The sequence below is a fragment of the Melanerpes formicivorus genome, unplaced genomic scaffold, assembly GCF_026170545.1.
Source record: "Melanerpes formicivorus ecotype bairdi unplaced genomic scaffold, bMelFor1.0.p_v2 SCAF_30, whole genome shotgun sequence".
Taxonomy (NCBI): Eukaryota; Metazoa; Chordata; class Aves; order Piciformes; family Picidae; genus Melanerpes; species Melanerpes formicivorus.
This window is the reverse complement of record NW_027142382.1, coordinates 3,334,058-3,347,374: the sequence shown is the minus strand read 5'-3', so window position 1 is coordinate 3,347,374 and position 13,317 is coordinate 3,334,058. Positions and strand designations below refer to the sequence as shown.

Here is a 13,317-nt window from a genome sequence, read left to right as displayed (position 1 = left end):
AAGAATCATCTCCCAATATCTTTCTATTAATTTTCTGTTCTACAAAATCCTTAAGGGTAACAGCTTGCTTTTTTATTTACTTTGATTAGAGTATCTTAGGCAGCTTGCCCACATTGGGTCAAAGGGACAAGGGGGAAAATGGTGATGACAGAAGACACAGTTTCTGAACTCAGAGCTCAGGAGAAAATTGAGGTCCCCAATGCAAGAGGCTAGAAGGAAAGAAAGAAATATCAAGTGTAGAAATAGAAGTGAAAAGAGGTGCACATGAAACAGCAACAGTTTTGCAAAGCATCAAACATGCAACAATTTATACCAAAGAGACATTGGTATCTCTCCAGGTATTTTGTCACCAGGTTCCATCTATTCCTTCTGCCTAGCAGCAGGCCATCAGAATGTGCCACAGCATCTTTTGTATCAACTGCAAGGGGGAAACGAGAAAGATTAGCACACATTTGTGTTGATCTTTGATGTGTGTAGGAACAAGCAACCTACTGTGTTCTTGTTTGTGTGATGCTAAATGTCCTGAGCGTGACTGCTCTTATTGCTCAATAAAGCTTTTATTTTGAGAACAGAATGACTTGCCTTAACAAAACTGATGTCATTCCCATTTTGCTGAGGTATATTTGAATTGTGTATGAATTTTAAATGAACAGTTAACATAGTTTATTCACAGTGCAAAGAAACAAAAAGCAATTATGGTGCCTGGCATATGTTACTCTGTCCAAAATACTGCCTTTTATGTTTTCTTCAGGTGGAGCTTCTCAACAGAATCCTGTAACAAATGCTCCAAGTCTCCACATTTTATTTCCCTCCTGCACTCATGTAATTTAGAAAGCAAGAGGGGGGGAGGGTGGGGAATATGTGAGACAGCGCCTTAAACACAGGTAGGAGGACTGCTTGGCTGCCTGCTATTATGGTGAAGCATATTAAGGATTTCAGCTAGTATTTCCCAGCTGCTGAATGAATGCCTTTAGCAGTGCTTCGTGAACCGTGGGAGCCCATGATGGAGTTCCTGGGAATCACAGTTGTGATAGCAGCTACTTAAGAGAGATGTACTGGTTAGGAGACACTCTCTTCCTAATGTCTCTCACAAACCCTCTTTTCCTCAAGATAAAATAGCATCTTGTGGCTTCTCTAGTAGCCCTGAATTAATGGTGAAACATCTGCTGGTGAGAAAGTAATGCATACATACTTTGGAGAAATACTCCAGTCTTGCATAAGGTGAAGATGGAGACTGCTTTTGGAAGTATATTTTAATTACTGAAACAGTCTGAGTTGTCCCTTTCTTTATGTCTTCTTGTTTCCCTCCTGGTGCCTGGAGTTATCATCTTGCTCTGCTCCACCTGTCTTCTTCCAGCCTTCCAGATGGCAGATGGCCACAATCCCTTTCTTTTAGCACCAAACTGGAAGCAAAAACCAAGTTTGGAAATGTGATTCTTTCTGGTTTGTCTGCTGTTGAGTTAGTTCTCACCTCTGTGATCTGCAGTGGTGACTGAAGATATTTCAGTATGCAATTATGGAAATAGACCATTTGCATACAAAAATCTGTCACTTTTCTTGGCTAGATTAGATTACCTCATGTCTGTTCCAAAGCCTGATTTGCTATCCAGGCCCAGAAATGTTGTTTCATTACAGGCATTTGTGTAGGTTTCTCTATAGTGCCTATTAGTTTTCGTTTGTTGTTTGAATTACCTCCTTCCCAGTTTTCTCATTTTCTGCTATGCTGCTAAGTATTGGAAATCTGAAATTATACAAGGCTGTCACTCAGTTGGAAAAGAATGTAAAAAATAATCTTCTCATCTATTCAGCTCATCAGCACAGAAAGCAATGCCTGAGAATTTAAAGACTGGTGTAAGGAACAGCTGATTATAGGATGAAAAGCATGACCCATTGGAATTTTGAAAGGTTAAAAGAGAATGTGCTTAAACTGAATTACAGCAGCTTGGCATCACACTCTCACAGGAGTACTACTGTCTTAAAAAGGCAGTTAAAAATATAAACCAAGGATAGGAGAAAGCATATACCAGTAGAGCCTGCCATTTGCTGATAAGTTATTCCCATTAGGGTATGTTTTGCTCTCAGTGACAGACAGCACTGCACGTGCCTTGATGTGGTGGCATTATCAAAAGTCCCATGGTGGTATAAATGCTGTAAAATATCATGAGTATAGACTTGACACCTCAGACTATCACAGAATGTTAGGGTTGGAAGGGACCTCAAAAGATCATCTAGTCCAATCCCCCTGCCAGAGCAGGATCACCTAGAGTAGCTCACACAGGAACACATCCAGGCAGGTTTTGAATGTCTCTAGAGAAGGAGACCCTACAACTTCTCTGCGCAGCCTGTTCCAGTGATCTGTCAACCCCGCAGTGAAAAAGCTTCTCCTCATGTTGATGTGGAACCTCCTGTGCTCTATTTTGCATCCATTACCCTTTGTCCTATCATTGGACATCACTGAGAAGAGCCTGGCTCTGTCCTCCTGACTCTTGCTCTTCACATATAGTTTCATAGTTTCATAGTTTCATTCAGGGTTGGAAGGGACCACAAGGATCATCTAGTTCCAACCCCCCTGCCGTGGGCAGGGACACCCCACACTAGATCAGGCTGGCCAGAGCCTCATCCAGCCTGGTCTTAAACACCCCCAGGGACGGGGCCCCAACCACCTCCCGGGACAACACATTCCAGGGTTTCACCACTCATGGTGAAGAACCTCCTCCTCACATCCAGCCTGAATCTCCCCACCTCCAGCTTCATTCCATTCCCCCTAGTCCTGTCACTACCTGAGATCCTGAGAAGTCCTTCCCCAGCCTTCCTGTAGGCCCCCTTCAGATACTGGAAGGCCACAATTAGGTCACCTCGGAGCCTTCCCTTCTGCAGACTGAACAGCCCCAACTCCTTCAGTCTGTCCTCATAGGAGAGGTGCTCCAGCCCTCTGATCATCCTTGTGGCCCTTCTCTGGACACCTTCCAGCACCTCCACATCCCTCTTGTAATAGGGGCTCCAGAACTGGACACAGTACTCCAGGTAGGGTCTCACCAGGGCTGAGTAGAGGGGGAGGATCACCTCCCTTGACCTGCTAGCCACACTTCTCCTGATGCAGCCCAGGATCTGATTGGCTTTGCGGGCTGCAAGTGCTCATTGAGAGCTCATGTTGAGCTTTTTGTCCACGAGCACCCCCAAGTCTCTCTCCTCAGGGCTACTTTCCAGCCAGTCACTGCCCAGCCTGTATTTGTGCCTGCTTATAATGTTTATAAACATTAATGAGGTCACACTTCAGTCTCCTCCAAGCTAAAGCTTTGGAGCTCTCTAAGCTTTCTTCCCTTTCCAGCTGTTGAAAAGATGTAGTATTGATATGTAGCCCTATGTTTAAAACATTGTTAAATCTAACAATATGATTCTATGTTTGAGACTTTAGATACTCAGTATTGATAGGTGTTGTTGGGGTTGGTTTGTTTGCTTTTTACCTGTGGTTATGCTTATGAAAATAAATGTGTGGGGTTTTTTTTTTTTCCTTTAACAGAATATTTTTAATTTATTTTAAACATTTCAAGGTCTCTGTAAATCATCTTCAGAATCTTCACTGGGAACCTGCACTACTGAATTACAAACAGCCATAATGTTTGGCATTATAATTTGGAATTGTTATGCGTTGCCATTGTGGGATAATTGCTGATGGCTAGGGTGACAGAGTTTAGTTCTGTGACAGAGTCTAACTCACAAAGCTCTGCAGACCTTCGTCAAAAGTAAACAAACTCCTTTTAACAGGTGATGTAAAAGGATTTATTTGGTTGTGTTGCAATTCGGCTTCTATTTTGCAAAGATTGGTGTTGGGAAAAGTGTTTTCTCTCTGGGTGTGAACTTCACCCAAACTGCACAGCTCTACAAAAGGAAATAGTTTATAAAAATGGAATTAATTTAGTTTTTGGCTGTCTAATTTGTATGCCTGATGGCAAAGGTTTTGTCTGCTCTTACACCACGCTCTGCAAAATCCACAACTGTTTGTTGTTTGTAATGATCAAACCTCGTGGACGCATCATACCGGTTTCTGAAATATGTTTCTAGCATTGCTCCTGTCGAAGATTTGTAATCTTATGTTTGCATTTAGGTTTGCAAAACTTTGTGGGTTTAGGTGACAAATTAACAGGGTTTGTGAACACATTTGAAAACTCATCAGAACCTTTGTTCTGAAGAAGTGTAAATTTGTAAATCATTTGAAGAGAAGGCATTTAGGACTGAGAAGGAGAAGATACTTTGCAATAAAATAATAGCACCCCCCTCCAGCAACAAATAAGCTGAACATTACAAATCTAGATTTGTATTAATTATATAAGTGCATTATTCATGCCTGTCTTTGGGGTAAAATACGTGGGTGCTCAGTTAAATGTGCTGTTATACTGTCAGTAGGCTTATAGATCCTGTAGTTTCTGAACTGCAGAGTCTGTCTGAAAGTAGAGCACTTTATCTGTGCTGTACTTAAAAGGAGAGTATGTTCAGCTTTTTATGCCTTCTTCTGGCTGGGGATTTCTTAAAGCAATGCAGCTACTTCTTTTGTATTGGAAAAAAAATCACAAGGATGTTAATTATTGTTTACACTTAACTATTGAATTGCCTAATCTTAAGAAGGAAGATAATAAATAGCATCGTGTGTGAATGACCATCTTGTCTTAAATGAGGTATTCAGACTCCTTTATGGATTCTGGCTGTCCATTTTTTCCAGGCAATGGTAAGCTATACATGTTCGGCAGCAACAACTGGGGCCAATTAGGACTAGGATCAAAGACTACTGTCAGCAAACCAACATGCGTTAAAGGTTTGTTTATGTTTGTTTCTTTGCTTTGTCTTTTGGAAATGAGACCCTTGTGAAAAGGTGCTTGATAGGGTGTAGCTCCAGAATAACTGACTCTGCCTTCACTCATCATGTGTAGCATATTACTGCAGGAGCTCATAAAGGTAGCTGAAAAGGATTCCTGATTGCTTGTCCGTCAGTTCCAGATTCTGAGTCATTTTGTGTCTGATATTATTTCAGATACACAGAATCTCTCCTCAGGGTTCTGATTTTGTGCAATATTTACCTTTTCAGACAGACTACATCTTCATTGTGACTGCAAAGAAGTTAATCATTTGGCTAGTGTCTGCACTGCTGTCTGTGTGCTAGAAATCAGAGTTGCAACAGTGTTATGTGACCTTTGTATCACTTTTGTCTTACCACCTTTATAATGAAAAAATGTATCAGGAGCTTTCTACAAGTACTACTACATTTTTAGCAAGTGTAAGAATTGCCTAAGGGGGGCATAAATGTTAAAGTATTTGCATGAAGCAGTAAAATCAATGCCCATATTCTTTCATGTGTTGCAAAATGTTTTCATTGCACTATCTTCTTGAGCTTTCTTAGCTCATCTTAGCTGGGTTTATCTTGTCAAACAAAACCAAGATATTTTCCATATCTCCATACTTAATTCAAGTCAGATCTGTCCCATTAACATGTTTCTTTTCACCATTAAAGGTTTATCCTCATCCTTTCAGCCAGCAGATCAATTTGTTAACTTACTGTTAAAAACAAATTATACTCCTTGTTCAGACTCTTTTTTTCCTGATTTAGTTTGTTCTACTGCCCTTTATCTGCTCCTCTATCTTATTTCACTCTAGAGGAAGAGTGCAGATACTCTCAGGTTTACATCCTATGTCAGCTATATGAGAGACTGGTTCTTACCTTAGCTTAAATGGATTGGGTGCCATGTTTCGGTTTTACTGTCAAATTGTAATGGAGAATAAAGATGAAGAGAATGTAACATCAATTCAAACCAGACCTGACATCCACTGGAAAGTCACAAGGGGGTATCTTCTCTTGGCAGTACACTGAAGGAGAAAGTCCTGAAGCTTTTCTCACTGGCTTTCAATCATCACTTGGGAAGTGGAGTTGCAGGGACACAATTTCTGCATGGGACCAAGTGGTTGTGGTTGCATGCTTTCTGAGCAAATATAATCTGGGACTTGACTACTGACTAATTAAATTGGTTATGAAAAATTGCCAGCAACATGGTAAATGTAGCATGGCTCATCAAATAAAATTGATTAGCCTATGTGGGATAAAGGTTAAGTAGCACAAGCTTCTGAAGTGATGATTAAGATTATCTGTGAAGTTGGAGGCAGAGTTTTGGGATATAAAACAGTAAATTAAGATTGTAAGAAAAAGTTGACATTGGAAATATTATTGTTCTAGCCTGGTGGTCATGATGTCAGATAGGCAGGAACCAATTCTAACCTTAATACGGACAATTTATGTTTCTGTCTGTGTCACAGACCACAGACAGATCATGCTTAAGTATTTTTTTTAGTGGCATGGTAAAATGCGGAAGAGACTTTAATCTGTATGTTATGAAGATGTTGAAAGTTGATTTGGAGACACTGAAAAAGGGTTTGTGAAAGGCATGGTGGTTCTTGGTTTTGTCATGGACTAAGGCAGTGGAAAAGTAATTAAAGATATATTATGTAAAAATAGTGCTGTTTTAAGAACATTGTATAGGGCCCATGGATGTAGCTAAGAGGAGATAAGTTGTTGGCAGTGATCAGTAACTGGAGAGAGGATGGCAAAGTCAGTGAGATGTTTTGCCTATATTTCTCAAATGAAGTGCACTTGCCAGGGGAGAAAAGTCCCCTCTGCATTCTCTCTTTCCCACTGTTGACTCATATACGTTCCCAGTCTTTCATGGTATCCAGACTGCAATAAGTACATGGAATGGGTGGGTGGTAGTTGAGCTGAAATTGAGAATGGATGTTGTATGCAAAGATAGTAGGCACTGTGTAGTGATCAGTGAGAGGGCAGTGCAGAGCAAAAGCCTAGCAAAAAAAATAGCTTTATATAACGAGGGAAGATGGGGATGATCAGACAAAAGAACAGTATGATTTTGAAGATTTAAGATAGTGTAAAAAGCATAAGGGGGAGTCAAGAATAGTACTGCTGATGAAAATTGAAGGCAGATTTAAGCATGCATTTTGTCCTGCAACTTTGTTTGAGGCATATACCATAAATGGGGTAAATTCTATGGACTGTAGTACTAGGATGAAGTAGCCATCATCAAGTTTACTTGGCTGTCAGCTCTAGGTTTTTGAGGTCTGTATCGGTTTTCTGCTCTCACCAGGGCCTGTTCCCACTGGGGCCTGCTGTCAACATGCCAAGGCCAGAGCTTAGATTTGTAGAGTTTTTAAGTTTGGCTTTAATTGATTGAATAAGTTATGTGTTGGGTTTAGATGGGCAACAAATGTTGTAATCATTCTGTTGGAAAAAATGTGAAAACAATCAGAGCTCCCTCTAGAGCATCAAACACTTTGTTGTTGAACCAGCTCTCACTTTGTTTATAATTTTTTCCCTCCCCCTTGGCTTTTATTCATAGCTTTAAAACCAGAAAAAACAAAACTTGCTGTTTGTGGAAGGAACCACACTTTAGTTTACACAGGTATGTAAGCTATATTATATACATATCAAAGATTCATTTCTTACTTGCCTTTCCTGCAAAATTACATTGGGAACCCCAGGAGTGCTGAGGAAGGAAAAATAAATGAAAAATGGGATTTTGTAAGTTTCTATGTCTTGTTCATTGAATGTGTGATTCTATGATTTATTCTGAGCCAGTGCAGTTATAAAATATTATACAGGAGTTTGCTAGAAAGAGACTGATGAAAAAAAAATTCTTGCTGCCATTCGAGGTATAGTTAACAATTATCAATATTTCATTTAAGCCCTGTAAAGGCTTATTAGTGTTTTTCATGTATCTCTACTTAAATTTACCCCTGACAAGTAATTTATCTTTATTAATGTGAAGTTACGTATTTGAGTATAAATGTAGTAGAATTGAATGTTTTGAAATCATCAGATTCTGTCACACTTTGCTTAGACAAAATAGCCTGCTGTTTCAGTGACACGTTGCTTTATTAAGCTGTAAATAAATAAACTGTAAATTAAACTGAAAAATAAATTTTATGGAGAGACAGCATGCAGAGGATTGATGCAAATTCATGTCAGGCCTCTAAAATTTATGTCGTGGAATAGCCGCCTTTGTGGTTGCAATTCTTTAGCTTGCAGTAATGTTACAAAGAGGATTATTTGATTATTAGGAGGTTTATGTATGTGGAGACCCTGAGCACTGTAAATAAGATCTATTAGAATAAACCAGAACATTTTCATAACAGTTGAGTTGCAAGGCTGCACAGGGTAAATATTAGTCAGTTTTAGTGTACATGCTGGATGGGTAATTTGTGGCCATTTATATAGCAGGGACCATTTATAAATGGTATGTCAGTTGCTTATCACATTTGTGTTACTAATGGGCCTTATCTTTTTCATCAGATATGAGTACTTTAGATGTGAAACATACTAAAATGAGAAATATAAATCTTAAAGTTCTCTTAAGCTGAAGATACCAGTCATCAGCTTTAACTTCAGTTTTATGATTCTAAACCAAAATTTAAATTGAAAGTTATTTAAACATTAAAGTGAGTAAAATGTTTCTAATAAAAACCTAAGTAAAAATAGATTTGATTTACAATACTCAAAACTATCAAGTGATTTATCTCTTTAATTTACATACTAATGCAACTTCAGTTTTCTTGCTTTTGACATCATTCACTGTTTTCCTCCTGCTTTGTCTTAAAGTATCATAGAATCACAGAATTGTCAGGGTTGGAAGGGACCTCAGAGATCATCCAGTTCCAACCTCCCTGCCATGGGCAGGGACACCTCACACTAGATCAGGTTCCCCAGAGCCACATGCAGCCTGGCCTTAAAAACTTTCAGGGATGAGGCTTCTACCACCTCCCTGGGCAACCTGTTCCAGTGTCTCACCACCCTCTGGTGAAGAATTTCTCCTCTAGCTTGGATCCATTGCCCCTAGTCCTGTCACTACCCAACACCCTAGAAAGTCCCTCACCAACTTTCCTGTAGGCCCCCTTAAGATAATCAAAGGTCACAAATAAGGTCTTGTGGGAGCCTTCTCTTCTCCAGACTGAATAACATTATTTGGAAAGGATTTTATGCTGTCTGCCATGGATGCTAGTAATCATTTTCTCAGAACTCTTGTAGAACTTCAAATGATATTTAGTTTTTAGATCAGTCTCTAGAATGGTGAGAAACACAGTCTGTCTAAGTACATGTAAGGCTGTGGTAGTTTTAGGGTATACCTTTAAAATTTTTCACAGATCTTGAGCATCATTTGCTTCTAACTGAGCTGGTCTGGTAAAGTTAATCTTGTGGGGGAAAGGCCTTTAGAAAGTTGTGATCCAAGTGTGTGGAGGAAAGCCTCTTTGCTAGCTACAGCAGAAACTACTAAGTCAGCTCCAGGGTATTTCAGGGCAGTAGACACCAACTGTTCTGTAATGGTTTGCCACCAAGAATTAAATGACTTGCTTCAGTTTCTCTGACTTTTTACCTCTGCTAAGAGTGTCTCCATTCTGTGTATTACATGTGCTTTTCTGTATGCAGAAAAAGGAAATGTGTATGCTGCTGGAGGTAACAGCGAAGGTCAGTTGGGATTAGGTGACACAGAGGAAAGGACCACGTTTCACTTAATTAGTTTTTTTACCAACCAGCACAAGATCAAACAGCTAGCAGCTGGATCATACACCTCAGCAGCAGTAACTGGTAAGAGCAACAGCTAATAAAATCTATTCAAGTGTGTCCAGCCTGGTGTTCCAGTGAACCATTTATTCAAGCATTCTGCCTGCGTATGTGAGTGTACTTTCTGTGCCTCCCTGTCTTCTGTAACCATAGTCATTTTTTAATAGCAAATTGCTGACATTCTTGCCAATACAATCTGGTTAGGAGTGACAGTCTCATTAATTTCCTACAAGTTTTGTGAAAGGTAGACTTTTTCCATGAGCGATGGCCTACCACTGGAGCTCAACCTGTAGTGGTTGAGCAGGAACCCTTACAAAGGAGAGACAGTATGAATACCCTCAAAATAGGAAGAATCTTCAGCTGGTTTCCTGAGAAGCCAGCCACAAAACATGGATCTTAAGAACACTGAGTTTCTCTGCTTCCACTTCTTACTGCAGCTATTTTGGTCTGCTGGTACAGGTTACACAGCGATGCCGTTACTATTCCTCAGAGAGGTCTAACCTATGACCTGTTTCTCTGATGGCAAAATTGTGACACACTGAAGTCCACACAGTTAAATGCTTTCAGTCAGTGAATGGGTGGTCCTACATAATGTAATTTCTCAATTTTTTCTATAAAGCAGCTGTTTCAGTACATGCATAGGACAAGTTATTGAGACTGTAATTCCAGAATGTGACAGGGAGCATAAGAGTGTGTGAGAGAGATGCTGGCCTGCTTGTTTGGTTTGTACTTTCATGTGACATTCTCCTGAGATTTGAGTGATTTTAGTTCCTAACAGCATCTCTGTAGCAGTGTAGGTGGCATGTTTTTTTGTTCACATCTTATTTCCCAGTAGTAAGAAATTTGCAGAGAGAAAATGTCATCTCTGCTAGAAAAATCTAGAGATTTTTTCATGTAGTTTGCTACAGTTTTGTTTGTTTGTTTGTTTTACTGCTGCCATTGGTCAACAACGGCTGATGTAATTAAACCTGGAACAGCTGTTGTGATAATTTAAGGGAAACAAAATGAAACTGATCAGTATAATCACCTGTGCAGCAAACTGGAAAATAAGGCAAAAAAAAGTGGGATGTGTACCAAGGCTAGAACAGAGAATAAGTTTGAAAGCAGAGAAAGTGGTGACTTGCTACTAGAAATAAGAATAAATTCACTGTAATATTTTCATACTGGCCTGTGGCAACTGAATTGTCTTACACACCCTTCCTCTTTATGGAGGATTATTTTTACTTTGCTATTTATGGTCAAACATCATCTGGTGATTAAAAGGGGTCTGTGTCACTTTTGAAAAGATTAAGTGATGTCCTATTAATTCAGGTTGTTTTGTTGCATTGTGAAAGATACCATTATGTATCCCCGAGATCCTGACATTTAGTATCATACAGAGTTTAGGAAATGCTCTTAAATGGGTAGATTAACTCTTCATTAACTCTGATTTTTACATCTGTTAACTGTCTATGTCTTCATTTTAGAGGATGGGCAGCTTTATGTATGGGGTGACAATTCAGAAGGTCAGCTTGGCTTGGCTGATGAAGCCTGTGTCCGTGTCCCTTGTCAAGTGGATGTTGGAAAACCTGTTTCCTCCGTATCCTGTGGATATTATCACTCTGCCTTAATAACAGGTGAGAGAATGGGAATAGCAGTTAGTGGAGACAAGTCAAGTTGTTGTTTTTGTAAAGGTAGCTAATGAGGCATTGTTTACTTTTGAAACTAGATATGCCATAGTTGTTAGAAAGTGCCAGGTGGCAGAAGCTCATCTGTGGATTTTTGTATCACATTGGAAAATTGTACCAGAGACAGGTTCTCTAAAACAAGCTACCAACTGATTTACTTGGGAAACTTGCATGTAATCTGTTGTGGTTCTGTTTATTATTGAGGAATTAACAATACTGTAATAAAAATCTGCAGTTAAATTTCTGCACTTGCACATTGTTATGCAAAAGTATATGAGAAAGAGTAGCTACCTTACCACACTTTGTTTCATGAAGGTTGGGACAAATGTTGTGGCTTAATACTATAGTTTCAGTAATCCAAATTTATCTTGAGATTATTAACTTTGTTAACTGACCAAATCATCATCCTCTCTAGAAGCACACATGTTTAATAGACTTACTATGTTTACTGTGTTTTGGAGAAAAATTAATCTCATATGCTAGCAGTTCAAGAATGTTGTCAAAGCTTGATGCTAATGTATTAAATTTTAAGTTTTGAAGTCAGTTAAACAGGGAGTAGACGACATGAGGAGAATCATATGCTACAGTGAGCCCATGACTGCTCTCCAAACCAACCCACCTGTCTTTGCTTCCCACCTCTCTCTTCCCAGCTCTCTGCTGGTTTCCAAAGTGATGATGCCACTCATTTTTTAACAGTGCCAGTATGGGTGAATTTATCAGTCAGTATTGATGGTATTATGTATGAGCATGCACGAATTCTTCTCAGCCATATAGATTCACATCATTAAACTTTACAGTTTAGTCCCCACAGGGTAATTAAAGATTCTGAAGGATCAATAGTTTTGATTGTAAAGCTTTTAGTGGGTACCCATCAGATATTTTTCTCAGGTTACTTGGTAAATGCTGCTTTTCCACATAAAATATCTGATATAGCTTTCTGAGAACATGCTGTTAGCAAAATTCCTGTGGTGGACAAATATTAATTAGGTGTTATACTGGCAGTGTGCAACTTCTATTACAGATGGTTTATTATGGTAAATTAATTAGATTCCTCTGACTGATCAAGACCTCAGAACCTGTTAGGGAATCTACAGCTTCCTGAACTCAAAATAAATGGGGAAAAAAGTATAGTAAGAAAGTGTGTATTTCTGCCTTAGAGTCAAGAGCTGAGATTCAGGCTAGATGTGAGGAGGAGGTTCTTCACCATGAGAGTGGTGAAACCCTGGAATGGGTTGTCCAGGGAGGTGGTCGAGGCCCCATCCCTGGAGGTGTTTAAGACCAGGCTGGATGAGGCTCTGTCCAGCCTGATCTAGTGTGGGGTGTCCCTGCCCATGGCAGGGGAGTTGGAACTAGATGATCCTTGTGGTCCCTTCCAACCCTGAATGATACTATGATACTATGATACTATGATGCTCTGACAAGTCTGCAGTGGGGTGTGACAGAAGCTTTGATAAGCATTGAAGAGCAAGGGGAGAGCAGTGTGCGTGCCAAGTGCTGTAAGGAAGTGGCAACTTTTAGTGGAGGAGGATGAAAAAAAAGGATTAGGGTAGCAGCTGGGTAAGGAAAATGGAGCCTGTTAAAATATTAATAGGTAGATGGAGTGGTTATCACCTGTGGAAACAGGGAGTTGTTAAATGCTTATTGTTTAAACAGGCCTGAGTGTGAAATGGAAAAATCTTAATTTTCAGCCTTAGCGTCTTGAAGTCCTGCACAAATTGAGGGTCAGTCTGTCTTGTTGAAACTACTGACACACAGATGGCCTCTTTTGTGGTCAAAGGCCAAATATCTTTTTATTATTGTCCTTTGGGCCCTTGCCAACAGTTTTGACTGATACTTCAAACACCATAGAAATTTAGTGTTGGACATCCAGGTAATTTTACTGAATTCATCTTCTGTTGTACTAGTGTCAGGGTGTATCCAGACAGTATTTAAAACCAAAGGTTATGCACTTAATCTAAGAGACCATAGTCACACTGCAAAATTAGCCATTGGATTACAAACCTCTGGTAGGTTCTGCAAGCTGAGGCTGTTTAACCACAA

The 13,317-nt window shown here is 39.6% G+C and overlaps 1 protein-coding gene across 5 annotated transcripts in view; it reads left to right on the top strand.

Annotated features, from left to right (window-relative positions):
* The window catches only part of RPGR (retinitis pigmentosa GTPase regulator), a 52,453-nt gene that overhangs the window by 6,104 nt on the left and 33,032 nt on the right, over window positions 1-13,317 (top strand). The window contains exons 3-6 of one of the 5 annotated variants that reach the window (XM_068155075.1): window positions 4,718-4,810; window positions 7,392-7,454; window positions 9,476-9,634; window positions 11,077-11,226. The exons of 1 other annotated variant lie outside the window; for it this stretch is intronic. In XM_068155075.1, the coding sequence (XP_068011176.1) occupies window positions 4,718-4,810; window positions 7,392-7,454; window positions 9,476-9,634; window positions 11,077-11,226 (465 nt within the window). The remainder of the gene's footprint in view (window positions 1-4,717; window positions 4,811-7,391; window positions 7,455-9,475; window positions 9,635-11,076; window positions 11,227-13,317) is intronic. 3 more of the 5 variants (XM_068155076.1, XM_068155077.1, XM_068155079.1) reach the window with 3 other exon arrangements.